Source organism: Juglans microcarpa x Juglans regia, chromosome 8D (assembly GCF_004785595.1).
Source record: "Juglans microcarpa x Juglans regia isolate MS1-56 chromosome 8D, Jm3101_v1.0, whole genome shotgun sequence".
In the NCBI taxonomy this organism is placed as follows: Eukaryota; Viridiplantae; Streptophyta; class Magnoliopsida; order Fagales; family Juglandaceae; genus Juglans; species Juglans microcarpa x Juglans regia.
This window is the reverse complement of record NC_054608.1, coordinates 11,168,729-11,187,362: the sequence shown is the minus strand read 5'-3', so window position 1 is coordinate 11,187,362 and position 18,634 is coordinate 11,168,729. Positions and strand designations below refer to the sequence as shown.

General features: G+C 32.7%; 1 protein-coding gene across 1 annotated transcript; it reads left to right on the top strand.

The window, feature by feature from the left end:
• Window positions 1-11,120: 11,120 nt before the first annotated feature.
• LOC121243675 (allene oxide synthase 1, chloroplastic-like) lies at window positions 11,121-13,045 on the top strand. Its single transcript, XM_041141791.1, has one exon. It carries the CDS (start codon window positions 11,253-11,255, stop codon window positions 12,834-12,836), a length of 1,584 nt encoding a protein of 527 aa, XP_040997725.1. The 5' UTR covers window positions 11,121-11,252; the 3' UTR covers window positions 12,837-13,045.
• Window positions 13,046-18,634: the final 5,589 nt, after the last annotated feature.

The window sequence follows — 18,634 nt, the reverse complement described above, 5'->3', positions numbered from 1 at the left end:
GGCTTCATTACTGCTGGCTGCTGGCTGCTGGCTATGGTCGATGTGAGATAAGGGAGAAAAAATGTGCAAGGGTCACGAGCTGGGGAATGACACAGGTGGGGAGGGGGGGAGAAAAGGAAAAATAGGGAAAGAAAGAAAAGTGAATTAGGATTTTGAAAAACTAATCTTATCCCTACATTTGTACCTCACTTTCATCTAAGGGTGGAGATCACTTCTTGAGAAATAAAAATGAACAACGAGAAAGAAAGATGAACATAAAATAGGATGACAAATTAAATGAGTGAAAAATAAATCAAACTTTGTTTTTCTTGATCCAAAAATAATATTTTTCATCATCAAATAAAATGATGAGTTTTAGTAAATATTTCTAAGAGAAATAAATTCATCTAGGTAAAGAGAATTTTTAACATAAATCCGAATGAAGAATCCTAATAAAAATTTCTAAGGAATTAAAATCATATAAATAAATGAACTACTAAAACTCTATTTTATTTTCGGGGCTTCAAAATTAAAGAAGCTTACTTTAAAAATTAGGTTTAGTTCAATAACACTAAAAATACCGCATTAAAATAATTTTGGGCTCATAAAAATATTTAAAAAATTTTAAAACACTTGGCTCAATTTAAAACCATCCACTATACTTAAAATAATATTTGAGATTTAAAATATTTAGGCGATGCTCGTGACCAATCCATGAAATAAATGAACAGTTGGTCATGAGTATTAGACGATATAACTTATTAGTTAATCCAAATATAGCCTATTTAACTAAACAGGTCAGACCCTAAAATCTTAACATGGCTTATATAAATAACAAGTTACGCAACACAACCCGCATTATCCGTTTAGTAATTAAATTTTATTAAATTAATCTAAATGCGACCTATTTAACCTGTTTCATAATAAATGGGTTAAGCTAACCCTTATTGTTGGGAAAACGATAACAGATAAGTAAAGTAAGACAAGAATAAATTATACATGACGCAAAATTTACTTGCTTCGACAATGTGCTTATGTTCATAGAGCTGCAGATGATTTTATTCTCTTGATGAATGTCAAAATACACTGTAGGGAAAAATACAAATTTCAGGATGGCCATACTATTCATAATAAGCCTAACAATTCTCCCACTTGGAGACTGGTACTACCAAAGTATTAGCACCTGCCTCTAAAATGGAAATCCTCCATCTCTGCATCTCATAACACCTGTCTTCAAGCTAGAAGAACAACTAGAGTTGTGTATAACTTCAATTTGTCAAGTGTAACATCCTTTGTTAGCATATTAGCAGGGTTCTTACTTCCACAACTCTTCTCAAGTATCAACTGACCATTATCAAGTAGAGATCAAATAAAATGATACCTGATTTCAATCTGTTTGGTTCTAGAATGAAATATAAGATTCTTAGCAAGGAATATGATACTCTAACTGTCATGGTAGAGAGTGTCTTTCTTATTTTTCTTACCCAACTCCTCCAAGAAACTTTCTAACCAAATCATTTCCTTTGAGGCTTATGATACATCAACATACTCAGTTACAATGGCAAACAGTTCAATAGTCTTCCGCAAGTTCTAACCTCATGACAAGGTAGTACCACCCAGAGTTATACAGAACTTATGGTACTCTTTCGGTTATCGATGTCACTAGCCAAATAAGCATAAACATTACCCTATAGTTTCATATTTGCTCTAGTAAAGTAAAGACACATATATGGGCAACCCCTAAAGTACCTCAAAATACACTTTAATGCCTCTCAATGTTACTTTCCTGAGTTACTCATGTTACTGCTCACAATTCTCACTGCATGGGCAATATGTGGTCCCGTCCAAACCATAATATACATGAGAGAATTAACATATGAGGCATAGGGAACCTTACTCATGTAGTCATGCTCCTCATTTGACTTGGGTGACTAATATTTCCTTAGTCTGAAGTGACTGCCCAAAGGTATACCCACTTGTTTGGCTTTGTTCATATTGAATCTACTAAGAAATATATACAGTAGCAGAATGATATATGAGTTTTCAAAATACCTAACATAACTGTAGTGGTCTACATGACATTTGGTGTTTTATGAGCTGCACAAAAAGTTGTCAAATTTCTTGCACCACTGTATGAAAGTGTGTTTTAGGCCATACAAACTCTTCTTCAGTTTGTAGACTAAACTCTCATTATCTTATCCTGCGAATACTTTAGGCTGGTGCATGTAGATGTCTTCTTCTAGATCACCATGAAGAAAAGATGTTTTTACATCTATATGCTCAAGATGTAAATTTTCGGTAGCCACCAATCCCAGTACCAATCTGATAGTTGTGATTTTCATAATTGGAGAGAAAATCTCAAAGTAGTCAATGTCTTTTTTCTGCTAAAATCCTTTCACAACAACATAGAATCCATCTTATCCTTCATAGTTGACTCCTACTTGCTCGAATTCTCATCTTGAAAGATTTATTTGTAACCCGACGGCTCAACCATTAGTCAGCATAATGTAGTTCAAGGTGGATGAGAACCACTGTGGGGGTCTGAATGTCCTGGAAGACCTACCAACAACAGTGGTAGGTGTAGACGAATCTATATCTGACTATGAAACAATAGGAATGGACGCACTAGGCTCACTTTCCCCATCATTCACACCTTTATCATTCACTATGATTTCAGGAATTCCATCTAGGTTCACAAACTCAATTTTGAGGAGATACATCTGCTATTATACTAGACCTATCATTGTCCATAACTTTTTCATTAAAAATCACGTTCCTACTCTTGATGATTATCCAACGCTACTCATCCTAGAAGCAATAACCAAACAACTTATCTTTATAACCAATGAAATAACGCTTTCTTGATTTGGCATCAAGCTTACTACGAGCATCAGAATCAATGTGAACGTAAGAAACATGACCAAAATTTCTAAGATGAAAAAATTTCACATCTTTTCCATTCCAAACCTCTTCAGGTAGTCTGCACTTCAATGGAACTGATGGCCCTCGATTGATCAGATAAACTACAGTGCTAAGTGCATCTGCCCAGAATATCAATGGTAACCCAATATGCAACCTCATGCTCTTAGCATGCTCATTGATGGTCTTGCTCATACGCTCAGCAACACCATTCTATTGTAGGGTCCCAAGAATGGCCTTCTCCATTATGATATCATGCACTGCACAGCACTCCTTCAATCCTCCATCAATGTCCTTTCCACCATTGTTAAAGCTCAAGCATTTCAGCTTAAAGTTTGTCTTTATCTCAATCAAGGGTTTCCATTTCTTGAATATATCAAATATATCATATTTCAATTTCAAGAAAGAAACTCAAACCTTTTTGTTGTAGTCGCCGATGAAGGTGAGGTAGAACTGAGAACCTCCAAGAGATGACACCAGGAAAGGCGCCCACAAACCTTCTTCTCCTGCCATTGTTCTCCCTTAGACCCAAACATTGGCTCTTGATACTAGTTGTTGGAAAAATGATAACATAAATGTAAAGCAAGATAATAATCAATCACACACGACACAAAATTTATGTTGTTCAGCAACGTGCGTATGTCCAGGGAGCTATAGATGATTGTATTCTCTTGAGAAATGTCAAAATACACTAGGGGAGAATACAATGTTCAGGATGACTATATTATTCATAATAAACATATATATCGAGTTATACTGTGGAGATCTTAATTTCACAATTATTGATATATTCACTCGAGTGAGCGTCGAGAAAGCCTCGAGCAAACTCTTTGTTTGATCTTCGAACTGATAAGGGAGCTTCAAGCTAACTCTGTGTCTGAAATTCACTCAAGCGCTATGTCGAGTGAAAGTTGAGTGAACTTTTCACTTGCCTCTGCTTAAGTCACGAACTAAGTTCCACAAACCTAACATTTACGTTTGACTACATTTGGATGTTGATATGAGTTGAGTTGAGTTGTGAATAGTAGTATTTTGGGGGTCCCATTGAGATGGGTTTAACTTTTTTAGGTTGAGATGAGTTTAACTTTTTAGATTAAAATGTATGAAGTAGATTGATATGAGTTTAACTTTTTAGATTAAAATGTATGAAGTAGGTTGAGATGAGTTTAACTTTTATATGAGAAGTTGAAAAAGTAGTAGGTCTCATTAATGATTGGTTTGAGATGATTGAATTTGGTTCAACAACCAAATACAACTTATAATTAAGACTAAACATTTATAGAATTTGAAAATAATATTCATGTTATACTGGTTGATTGTATGTTTCGAGACTTGACTCGAAATTGACCTGTTTATTAATCATGTATTATTAGATCAACCCGTTTTGATCCAAACACATTTATATCAAACTCAAATTTTCCTATTTCGTATCGTATTTGTATTGGATTCATGGATCGATCTTGTCATAAATTTTCATCCCTAGGTTTAATCATATAAAAATGAAACGCCTAACCAAGAATCGACTAACAGGTCTACCATATTTCATCAACGAAACACCCAACCATGGATGAGAAAACAAAATTTCCATATTTCAATTACAGAGATTCATGCATATGGAGGCAAAACACCAGGACAATTAGAATTTGGGTAACAACTACGCAGTTTGACAGGCAAATATGAGAACAAAAACCATGCATAAAGTCAAAATTCATGTGTTTACCTTCACCTTCATCTTTAGACTACATTACTCAGATAGTTATTTAAAAATTCATGTACGTTGTAACCATGACATGTTGGTTTTCCTTTAGATTGCTTGTAACAATTTATAAGTTCTTACAGTGAAATGGACCAGCTATATCTTAAAATAGGGAATAGCTTGGCCGCTTCAAAAAATAAATCTTGACTAGCATTGTTATTGCCCACCACAAATAAATACTATAATTCCATTTTTGGAGAGTTTAGATTTGGGAAATACTCTCAATTCTTTCTGAAAAAAAAAAAATAGACTTTTGATATACAGTACTACTGCCAAGCATCATGCATGAAATTGGTTAAAATATCTCCCAATAAAGCCTTCAAAATCCTTTAATAATGTTAAAGAAAAAATATATTCATCATCCTAATTCTCATCATCCTCTCATCATCCTATGATGTGGCATTAAATGATAGGCTTACAAGTGAAATATAATAAATAGTCTATAATCATCTAATGCCACATCATAGGATGATGAGATGATGATAAAAATTGAGATAATGAGTAGTATTGCTCAATGTTAAAACAAAGAGACAATTACATTTCCCATTGATCGATCTAAAGTACGTAGGATCTTCCATTATTTTATGGTACGTACGCACAAAAGTACTATGACAAGCTGTAAATCTTTAAGATTATATCAAATTACATATATGCATTTGTCTTTATCTTGTCAGTTATCATGACTAACTTTGGGGGCAAACTAGGGCCAAGCACTAACTCAATTGAAGTCGGAATGCCTTAATTCCGACTCGTTCGACTCCGAACTCCGATTTTGTTGGAGTTTGACTCTATACTCCGACTCCGACCACTGTAGACTCTGCTGTGACTCCGACCATCGTAATCGGAGCGTAGCGGGAGTGGAGTCAGAGCCACAACTATCCAAAAATCAACAAAATCACAGATTCACAAGGGGAAAATCACCCGAAAATCACAAGAAGTAAAATACCCAAATCACAACAAGCAAAATCACTAATTCGCCCAAATGCAAAATCTCCGAAATCACAAACCCCAAAATATGGTAGCAAAATCACCCAAAAATCAACCCAAAATGCATATGTACACTCAAACTAAAATCAACAAATTGACAGAGATCGTGTGAGAGATGGAGATTAAGCGTGAAGGACTTAGGAAAGATAGAGACCGAGAGGCAGAGGGGGAGGAACTCAAGACAAGGATCCGATAGCAAGGGGCATGTGTGGCGACGGCAAAAGGCAGGGGAACACGTGGATGATGACGAGAGAGTGAGGTTGTGAACGGTAGAGGCACTACCCCAAGAGAGAGAGAGGGACAGCGATGGGATGGGTGAACTGCGACGACAAGTTGGGGGACCTAGGGTTTCTTAGAAGAGATCCCCAGGGAGGGGGGGCTAAACTTTGGAAGACGGAAGTGAGAACTGATGACTAATGAGATCGAACGGGGGACGAGGGTGTTATGTTCCTAAACATGTGAAACAATGTCATTTTATCCTATGAAAACAACGCCATTTACGTAATAGCTGGGATGTGGCTAGGTTTACAAAGTCAAAACGACGTCGTTTTGACTCATTTTTGGGCCTTTTGGGTTGGGTTGCAAGGGTTTTGGGCTTTTAAACCCTTTTTTTCTCCTTAAATCTTGTTTTGGGCCTTTTGTTTTTCCTAAATCCTATATCAAGCCCAATACCAATTTTAATCTTTATTTTGGCCATAATTATTTTTATTTATGGGTTTTATAATTTTTTTTCACTAAGTTTAATTCTTAATATTGATTATCAATAAGCTATAATTTTTTTTATTAACAATGACTATTTAACTAATGTCTAATTACATGTTATTAACTCATTATAATATTTTATACTATTTTCTAAATTATTCCTATTATAAACTTTTACTATAGTATTTAATTACATGTTATTATACTAAACTTAAAGTACTACACGGTATTATATTAGTTTCTACCTTAATTATATACTAGACTTAGTATTATATGTTATTTACTAGTGTTATTATACATTAGTATTACATATTATTTTTTAAAAAAACTATTACGTGTTATTATACTTGTGTTATTATACAATAATATTACATGTTATTATATATTAGTTATTATACATTAGTATTACATGTTATTATACATTAGTCTTTATACATCACTCAATTTAATTGTTAATATTGATTAACGACAATTATTATTTAAATCGATTTGTACTATATTATTTAAAATTTAAATAGAATTTTTATAGTAGTATTATTATAATTGGTATTACATGTACTATAAGTTTATACATTATTATAAATAGACTTGTACTATAGCCTATAGTCTATAGGGTTTAAATACAATTGTTAGTATTTTTAGTTGTAGTATATATTTGATTATTGAAAATTACATATTATTAACTCATCATACTTGTACTAAACTAGACTAGTAGTGTCTAACTTATTCCTATGATAGTCTATAGACTTGTACTATAATGATTAATTGCATATTATTATATTTATTTCTAACTTATTTCTAACTTAATGATATTCTAGACTTAGTATTATATATTATTGTTCTAGTGTTATTATACATTATTATACATGTTAATATGTTATTATTATTTAGTATTACATGTTATTATAAGTTTATACATTTGTCTTTATAGTATTATACATTAGTATAATAGTATTATATGTTCTTATAAATTTATAGATTAGTGTTCATACATTAGTATTACAATTAGTCTTTATACATTAAAATTACAAGTTATTACATTAGTATGATGTTTACATATGTCATATACTAAACTATTATTAGTCAATTTATATTATAGTATAAATATATTAGTTTATAATAATTAGCTCACATTATTACTGAATCTAACCAACTATATAAGTTATAATGATGAATGTATAGAAAAATACATATATTTTTTTTTTTTATAACAGATGTACAATATTGGAGTTGGAGTCGGAGTCGAAGTCGAAGTCGGAGGGTAAAATCAGAGTCGGAGTCGGAGTCAGTATGACTCCACCTCTGACTCTAATTTTTTAGAAAAAAAAAATCAACTTAGAGCAAAGCCAAAGCGGAGTCAAATTTTAAAATTTTTGCTCGAACCTAAGACAAACAAGAAAAAGAAAGGAGGAAAATAAAGAAAATGAGAGAGGAATAAGTACATAGTCCACAAACCAAATTAATTAGGAACACACACACAAAAACGTACACATAGGGTTTGGCCACCTAAATGCAGCGAATAGCCCCACAGTTCTTCTCAATTATTCGAATAATGATCATGACTACCACCAAAGATAACCAAAACGTGGGTCAAGTGAATAGTGGCTGCGCACATTCGATATATGGGTTGGGTTTCATGAAGCATGGCAGCACTTGGACGGAAACGTTGGAAATGTAAAAAAACTAAAAACAGAAAATACCACGTGAAATGAATGATGTAGTTTGAATTTATGACAAAAATTACAATATTTTAGATGACTCGTGTCAAACTTAGATATGGATAGTGTCTAATCCCATCCAAGTCGTTTATAACTTTAACTTATTTAATTAAAAATAATAATAGATTTATTATTTCTTACTATCTATTTACTATTCTTTTTATTTTATTTTTAATTTTTTTACTTAATAGTTAATGAAATTATTATTAGTAAAGTTATATATATATTTTTTAATTTTTTTTTCTTAATGATTAAGAATGTTAAAAAAATACTTAAAAGAAAATAAAATAAAATAAGATTAAAAAAATATATATATATATTATATAGTAATAAAATAATAGTAGGAAGACAGTAAGCCTATCATTATCTCTTTAATAGGGCACCTCTTACGAGAGACTAGTTCTTGGAGGATACTTCCTATGAGATACATTTATGTTCTATAAATGAAAAATGATAGTTGCAGTCGTGAGTACGTAAATACTGCCCGATCATTTTGAAAAATATAAATATATAAGGGATTAAAATGAAAAAAAATAATTTTTTAATAGTAAATTCTATTATTTTTTAAAATGATTGCACAATATTATATGATGGAGAATATGGTTAAGGTTGTGTTTAGATGTTAAACTGAGTAGATATGATAAAATATTGTTAGAATATTATTTTGTAATATTATTATTATTTTAAAATTTAAAAAAATTAAATTATTTATTATATTTTATATTAAAATTTAAAAAAATTATAATAATTAATTAAAATAAATTGATCATCCAGCCGTAACCAAGATGCAGGTAAAAAATTGTCTGCATGATAGGTAGTACAAATAAAAAAGAAAAAAAAAAAACATGCATAAAATCGAAACAAAAGTGACACGACACCATTGACCTCTGTCAGTGCTGCAAACAAATTTCAACGAATCCATAAGAAGATTTGCGTCCGAAGTCCATCGTTGATAGATTGTAGGTAAGTAAAAGAAGAAATATAAAAGGCCAGATAGAACAGTCATCATCCACATGTGACACGTGTGCTTTCCATAAAATAATGGAACACTAGCTTCCGTCCCCCACCATAACGATTCTCACGTTCCTGAATTCCCGCCCGCAAGCCGTCATATAGATACGACGTCGTTTTCTTATGATATAATATTATAGCGACGGCGCTTTGAAGGCCGGTAGTGAGAACAAGGAGCGCGTGCGTGGACGGCACATTCCAAATTCAAACGTGCGGAAGTTTCGTTCTGACCTCGGTTCCGTAAAGGCCAACGGGTATGATTTTAAACGCCGTTCTATATTGTTGCTTTGACCCGTTTAGGTGCTACAGATTTTCTTTACTCCCCACGCGGCAGCATCCGGAGCATCGACTTCCGTTCACAAGGCCCCCCCCCATGTGCGCATGTCACCACGTGCTGTGTGTGGCTCTTGACCATGTCAAATTTTGCAACATAAAGCTGATAAGCTGAGCTTAGGTGAACGTGCAGCTCACATGATGGTCTTTTCTTATGGGGCGAATTTTATTAGGAAACGAGCAAAATTAGAAGAATAGTTAGGCGATTTGGATAAAGTGTTTCTTTCATTACATTATTATAATTTTTTAAAATTCTTATATAAAATATAATAAATAATTTAAATTTTTTAAATTTTTAAATAATAATAATATTAAAAAATTATATTATAATAATATTTTATTTAATTTTTATTTCAACTTATTTAATCTCAATTCATTATTCTAACAACATTTACGAGTAAAAAAAAATTCAAAAAATTAAATATAAAATACAAATAATTATTTTAAACTTCTTCGCTTTAATAATTATATTTTTATATAAAAATGATGCTAGACAATAATTGTTAAAGCAATTTTTTTAAAAGCATTTTTGTGTATTTAAAAAAATGCTAAAAAAAAAAAGTAAACACTAAATACTAAACCATACATGGATGCTTTGAAAAAAAAAACTAATCGGTACACCGACATGAGAATATATTTTCGTTTATATAATATATTTTAAGTAACGGTAAATTTAACAAGTAGATCTATAAACTTATTTACAATGTATCACATTATTTTGATAAAAAAAAAATGTATCACATTATTAATTTCCGATTTTAATGATAAAAATTATATAAGATGAAAAATATTTATCATATAAAAAATAGTAATGCTACATAAAAATAAATTGTATAGTCTTAAAGTATATAATTCTCACTTATTTTTTCGTAAAAAAATCAGAAGAGTCTTAAACCCATATGAAAAAATTAATTTTTTCTTAATGAATCCCCATTTTTTTTAAAAATAGTACACATCTTATACATGCTTATCATTACTCAATGCTATATACTACACTACTATCACACTTTAAACCTTGTATTTTCACAATCATTCTCATCTTATCATTACAATTTTATCAAATTTTTACGTAAAATAAAATAAACAATTCAACTGTTTCAAAATCTCAAAATAAAAATAATATTAAAAAAATATATTTTAATAATATTTTATTCAACTTTTAACTTTTATCTCAATTCATTTCATATGCAAAAACAAACGAAACTAGATTATCACTTTATAAATATAATACTTTTTCATTATCTTCAAGGTTATATTAAAATAACAAAAAAAAAAAAAAAAAAGCTGATGAACAACACTACTCAATATATTAAAATAAAAAAATTAGAGTACAATACGTGTAGAGTTTTTTCAGCTTGACCTCCGCTATGAATTTATGTAATGAGTATATGAAAATATATAGTTGTGGTCAGTGGTCACTACATATTATCTTGTTATATGTTTCCCAATCTTTATAGTTTTTTTCTTTGTACATTTCGTTGGTTTGAAAACGAATATGTACGCACGATCTCTAATCAATCACGCCTGTCATTTTACTAATGTCGTCGGTCGAGATTCTAAAGGTCCGAAAACTCAAAAAACTATAGTAAAAGTAAAAGCTGCACACTTTTCAGGACTATTAATATTCAATTTTTTTGGGCTGTGGAAGGGGAGAGGGAGTCAGACCGCACCATTCAACTCATGCCCTATTTTACTATAAATATATTGGATCGTCTCCTCACACTTTCATCTCAGACCAATCGGAGATCTACTATTCCATTACCTCTTTTCTTTAAACACAAACACATCTGCAACAAAGGTCCTGATCTGGTCAAATTCCCTTCAACGATTCAGTTATACCCACAGCAATGGCTTCCACTATCTCTCTATCTTTTCCTTCTCTCCATCCAAACTTTCAGTCATCCAGGAGATTGTCATCTTCGAAGCCCTCCTCTCGTCGAGTTTTTTTCGGTCCGATCTCTGCGTCAGTGTCTGAGATGCCACCAGTGCCGGTTTCTCCGGTAACGCTGCCTCCCCCTGAGCCTGCCGAGCTCCCCATCCGTAAAATTCCAGGAAACTATGGCGTCCCTTTCTTTGGGGCGATAAAAGATCGCGTTGATTATTTTTATAACCAAGGTCGTGAGGAGTTCTTCAAGTCACGCGTCCAGAAGTACAGTTCAACGGTGTTCAGAGCTAACATGCCACCCGGTCCTTTTATTGCTCCGGACTCGCGAGTCGTCGTTTTACTAGACGGCAAGAGCTTTCCAGTGCTGTTCGACGTCACCAAGGTTGAAAAGAAAGACCTTTTCACTGGAACATACATGCCCTCCACCGAACTCACCGGTGGTTACCGGATTCTCTCGTATCTCGACCCGTCCGAGCCGAGTCACGAGAAGCTCAAGCGCCTCATGTTCTTCCTCCTCAAGTACCGTCGCGAGCATGTCATACCCGAGTTCCATTCCAGCTACGCCGAGCTCTTCGAGGGACTTGAGCAGGAGCTCGCCACCAACGGGAAAGCCGCTTTCGGAGATCCCAGCGATCAAGCCGCTTTTAACTTCTTGACACGTGCACTGTATGGCACGAACCCGGCTGAGTCCAAGATAGGGACCAACGGGCCATCGCTGATCGCGAAGTGGATACTGTTCCAGCTCAGCCCTCTGCTCACACTCGGCCTCCCAAAGCAAGTCGAGGAACTCCTCATCCACACCTTCCCTCTCCCTCCATTTCTGGTCAAATCCGACTACCAGAAGCTCTACGACTTCTTCTACGAGTCCTCCGGGCCCGTACTCGACGAGGCCGAAAGATTGGGCATTTCCAGAGATGAAGCTTGCCACAACTTGGTATTTGCCACTTGCTTTAACTCCTTCGGAGGCATGAAGATCTTTTTCCCCAACGTGGTGAAGTTGATCGGCCGAGCTGGGGTCAAACTCCACACCCAGTTGGCCAAGGAGATCAGATCAGTCGTTAAAGCCAATGGAGGAAGAGTCACGATGGCCGCCATGGAACAGATGCCGCTGATGAAGTCCGTCGTGTACGAGTCGCTCCGGATCGAACCTCCAGTACCGCTACAATACGGAAGAGCAAAGCGTGACCTCATCATCGAGAGCCACGACGCGGCTTTCAAAGTCAAGGAAGGCGAAATGATCTTCGGGTTCCAGCCATTCGCCACCAAGGACCCGAAAATATTCGACAAACCCGAAGAGTTCGTTCCGGACCGGTTCGTCGGAGATGGTGAGAGATTGCTCAAGCACGTTTTATGGTCAAACGGGCCGGAGAACGAGACTCCGACGGTCGGAAACAAGCAGTGCGCCGGAAAGGACTTCGTGGTGCTGGTATCTCGGCTTCTCGTGGTGGAGCTGTTTCGCCGATATGATTCGTTCGAGATCGAAATCGGTACGTCGCCGTTGGGGGCCTCCGTCAACTTTACTTCTCTCAAAAGAGCGAGCTTTTGATCTTTCGGAACAGGACTACTTTTCCGAAGTTGTTTCGGCCTTCTCAATTTTCAATTATCTGTTTGTTTAGAATGTATATGCAGCAGATAGGTTACTAAAATCAGTTGCGGTGGAGCGACACATATAATTAATGATAATGATGTAATTATTCATTATTGTGTACTCTTTTTTAAAAAAAGCATCATATATTATTAAAGAATTTATTTTTTATATAAATTTTATATTTATTTTTTTCAAAAAATACACAATACTTATATAATCTATGACAACAAATGTTATTATTATTTTTGCTTCCAAATGTGAATCTATTCAATGCAAACTAAATCTTTGTTATATATATATATATATATATAATATAATACAGTTTTAAAATTTGTAAGTCTCGAGTATTATTTTTTAAAAAGTTAGAAAATTTAGATTATTCATGAAAAAATCTAATTTTAAATATTAGGTCACATTTTTTTAAAATAAAATACGTAGAATTTACACATCATGTATCTAATTATGCTTTGTTAAAATGTATTTGGGTTTTCAATTTATCATTCTTCGTCAACATAGTCAAAACCACGAATTTGTTTGCAGCTAACTGAAAATCTAATTAAAATAATTAAATCAAAACAAAATGATATGATACTAATTATGTAGAGAATTTCTTACTTAAATATAAAAATAATGGATATGGTTTTTAATAAAACATATATCAAAGACACACTAAGACAAGAGCATTGGTATTAACTTTGTCAAAATCATTTTTAAAATTTGATAAAATGTACATATTTTTCATAAATCTAAAACTTCCTTAACCATAACCCCACATTGGATTAGTCATTGGATTAGCCAGAATTATAATATAATATTATTTTTTAGTAATAATATTTTTAATTTATTTTTTTTCATATTTTACAATTATGTTAACTATATGTTAATTAATAATTTAATTTGATATTTAAATTATTTTTTTCCAACTAATTTTTTTCTCAACCCAATTAATCTTGATTAATACTTAAACCGTGGTGACATTAATTTGAAAGTTGGAAGAAGTGATTTTGTAATAAAATGGGAATAGACCATGAACAATGCGTCTTTAAATATGGAGATAAAAGTAAATACAATGTTGCTCAAAGTTAGAGTTTTGATTGTTTACCGAATCCAATGCAACATTTTTAACCACAAACCATTCAAATTTTAAGATTACTCTATTTTGAAGAAACCGATATAAGTGCTCTTAAGAGTATATACTAATGACAATAGCCAAATGAACTTTGCAATGATTCTAGTTAGGTTTGTTACACTTAAAACATTTTTCGAGTTTTATTACTCATCATCCCATACACTAGATACCACACTTTTATTTATTTATTTTTTTGATTTTATTATTTTTAAACTAATTGAATTTTTCTACTTATCATCTATATAATACATTTGATAAGAAAAAAAATAAAAAAAATAAAAATAAGTGTTGTATGTGAGGATAATGAATAAAAATTTTCTTTTCTTTTTCCATTTTGCCTTATGTTTGTTTTTGACCTTGGGATATTTTGTGAGGAGAAAAAAAAGATAATAGGTATTTTGAAATTCTAAGAAAATAGGCAAGAGACAATGGGGACAGAGAGAATTGATGTTTGAGCTGAAACCAATACACAATTTTCACATGATTGTTTGGGTAATTCTGAAAAGGTATTGATAAGTAGCAAGAATTTTACACCACAGAATATTTTGAGAATTCTCGAGAGATATCGATTGGTAGCAAATAAAGAAAGAAAGAGTTCATGTAACGTCTAAACGGGAGGTCTAAATTATATGGTATATATTCTAAAAGAATTAATTAATAATATAATTAATTTTATTGAAATTTTATAAAGAGCAAGAATTTCTCATTTTTAAACAATGTGGGATTTCATATACCACTTATTCTTATTTATATCACATGGGGTATCACAATCTACCTCTCTTAAATTCTTGACGTCCTCATCGAGCATGTCCATTATAAGTGGCACGACTCAAGTCCCACATTTCTGATTGGAATAAACTCTTATACCATTTGTAACGTCTCAATGGAAGGTTTAAACTACATGACTTATACTCTAAAATGATTTATAAATGATACAATTGGAGTTCTATTGGAACCTTATAAAGAGTAAAAACTTTTTATTTCTAAATAATGTGGAATCTCATACACCATCTATATTTATCCATATCTTATAGGGTATCACATTTTTTTTTTTTTATTTAAAAAAAAAAAAAGAATTTGTACAATTTGTTTGGATATAATAAGAAAATGTCTCTAAAAAAAAAGAAAAAGGAAAATGTCACGTGGGTTGGCGTGGAAAAGGAAGTTGTATGCTTTTAAGCACGATAACCAACCAATAGCCACCCCAATTAAATCATTAAAAAATGTTAAACACACATCATTTTAAACACACTGGCAGTACAGTTCCTTTCTCTGGATAGAGGTCACCCTCATGGTTTCTGGACGGAAACTTTATAAAAGTATCCAGAATGGAATATAAATGATTTGATTTATAAAGTGCGTGCACATGGTGAAATTACACAGATAGTGACCCTTTTTAAAAATATAAAAAATAATAATGGGTTTATTGTTTCTATCTTAATCAATGCTTTGGGTAAGATTTCTTTAAGAGATTGTGTCAAATTCTCTAAGCTAAATCGAGAAAAAAGATAAATCATATATTATGTATTATAGTAAGGTCGGATATAATTTTAGTGTGTATAAATCTTGTACATTCTTTTAAAAAAAAGTAGAGTTTATCATTAAAAAAATAATTTTTTTTTATTTTTATATGGGTCTCAAATGTATTATTACTTTTTACAAAATGAGTACATGAAACTTGTACACCTTAGAGTTACAAATATTCTATGTATTATTTTTGTTATAATTAAAATTTTTTGGATGGTATTAATTTTACAAACATTTAACACATGGTAGAGTTATATGGTTGGTGACCTTATAATTTGTTTTCGAACAAGATAAAGGTTTGGGAATTAAGATTTTTTTGAAGTTGGATAGGGTTTATAATATGAGAAAAATCGGAACATCAATGAACTATATAATATTTATTATTATTCATGTGAATATCATAATCGATATTAAATGATCATTATGTCGTTAATGATTCTTTTACATTACAACAAATTTTACATTTAGAGATGAAATTTATTTGGGACGAATTTAATTTCATCCCTAAAAGCACTTATCTTATTATCTGTGGCATCTCAAAACATATATGAGGTTCTCAAAGCGTTCGGACAAATAAATATCCGTTCGAACTATATTCTCTGTGACGAAATATATCGTCTAAAAATTAGAAAAATGTTCGAACGGGTAAAGGCATCCAAAGTACATTACAAATAAATATATTTTTTAATTTATTAGTTATCATTTTCAAAATATAAAAAATATAATATAGATATATTATATAGTATTATTTATGGTGAATTAAAATATTTCATATTCATAAATTAATTTTAAGTAATTAATTTAAAAATATTTGAATTAGTTCTTTTATGTTAAATAAGATTTTTAGTCTATGAGACCATCATCTGCCGAAGCATCGTCCTCACTATCACCCTCGCCATCTGTCCCTACACCTGGTGCAGGCAGTGCAGGGTATGCACCCATCATGTGCGGGATACCAATAAAATCAGAAATAATAGAGGGTGAGATAGTAATACTCACTCCCCAAACAGTAAAGGTGAATGTATCCGCATCAGCCTCCATCTCTCCCATGGTACGATAGAACTCACCGACTATGTTTGGATAGGCAAGACCCCTCTGCTGACAGATTGGTGCACATCCCCAGTCGGTGATGATGGAGTATATGCTCCGTCCATCCCAAACAATATCGCGGAAGTCTTCTAGAATAATCTCCCGCTCAACCAATATCAGTCTACGTGACTGAGCGCTAGGTTCTCTGCTAGGTTGGTCGGCTTCTTTCTCACGTTTTCTTCCACTAGTTGTCATTAGTTCACAGTTGATCATAAAACCATAAGGAATATAAATAAAATATTAATAACATTGTAGTTATATTATATTAAAGAAACAATCCGTTCGAACAACATAATTACAATATGAAAGCTAACCACTAAGTTCAAACTAAACACACATATGTTCGAACGGGTAAGAGTCACATTCGAACAGTAAAATTATTTGTTCTATTTTGGCCCAACAATACTAAATCTTGACTGTTTGGCCAAAATGATATCTAAGTTCAAACATAAATTATATCTATCCAAACTATTCTTAATGTAAATCATACGTATTCGAACAAACAATATCATATTCGAACACTGCAATAGTTGTTTGAAAATTAAGCGTTTGAACGATCTTGAGGCCGTTCGAACGTAAACTTGCCAAACAGCCATGACTTAGTCAACTCGGCACCAAACGTGCAACATATAAAAACCCTTCGAATCCTTCATTTAAATCGATACAAATAATTAAGGAGTGAAGTCTAATCATTTCTACCTATTATTTCTACAGGAAAACACCAAAATGGGGTTGGATTGATTCGACATCCGACCCCCTTTACAGATCTCAAACATCCTTCACAGATACACTAACAATGTAGAAGATGATTGAGGGCATATCTCTTAGAAGATAGGGCTTTCAATGGTGGAGTTAGTGGTGGCGACGACGAGCAACATATTGGAAGTGAGGAGCTTGTGGGTTCGAACTAGAAACTATGGCGGAGTTGGTGGCAACGACGATGAGCAACATATTGGAAGTGAGGAGCTTGTGGGTTAGAACTGGAAACTTTGGAAGATGTGTTTATGTCGTTCTATATTCGAACTGGGTATTTGTATGGAACAGTCTCGTTCGAACAATAAAAGTAGGGTTCGAACAGATGTTGTATGCATTAAATAAGTTCGAACAGACAAGAATGTTGTTCGAACGGGGTAATAAATTATTTGAACGTACCTTGACCTGTTCGAATGCTTCAAGTATATATAGTATATATATATATATATATTATATGAAGTATATATATAGTATATAGTATAGATAATAGTATATATATAGTAGAAATATATGAATTATATAGTGTATATATATAGTATATTAGTATTATATATTATATAGTATAATATATAATACTAATATACTGTTTGAACGAAATAGTATGTTGTTCGAATAGTTAGTGTAGTGCATGAGACATTATTCGAATGTTTTTGTCTTGTAGAATGTGTTAGGCGGGAAACTTGGTGCCAAATCCATGAAATATACAATGGTTCGAATATTATATTCATCCATTCGAACGAATATGTATGTATGTATTTATGCAATCATAATATTGACTTTACTTTCTAAAATATGTTTTTTTTTTTCCTTCCAAAGATACTTCATTCAAACAAAAGATCCACATATTGTAGAAGGTCCAAATTAAAGGAAACAAATAAAAACTAAAATCTACAAAGGGGTGGGTCCTTCCCACTATGAAACTCTAAAAGACATTGATGAATCCAGTTACTGGGTATTTCTCCAAATACCGATTTGGAGGATGCCCATTGTGCAATTTGATGCACGCATCGGTTCTGAGCCCGATGTATTTTTGTTGCCTCCCAGTCTTCAAAGTTGTTGAGTAGCACTCTTGAGTCTTGAATTGTCCCTTCTATTGCCCAGTCTGTATTGTTGAGAGGATTATTCAACACTGAAATCACTACTTGCGAGTCACCTTCAATGTTGATGCTCTTCCATTCCTTTTCTGTTGCCAAATAGATGCCTAACAAAGCTGCTAAGGCCTCACCACTAGTGGGGTTACAATTGCAAGTGAAATCGG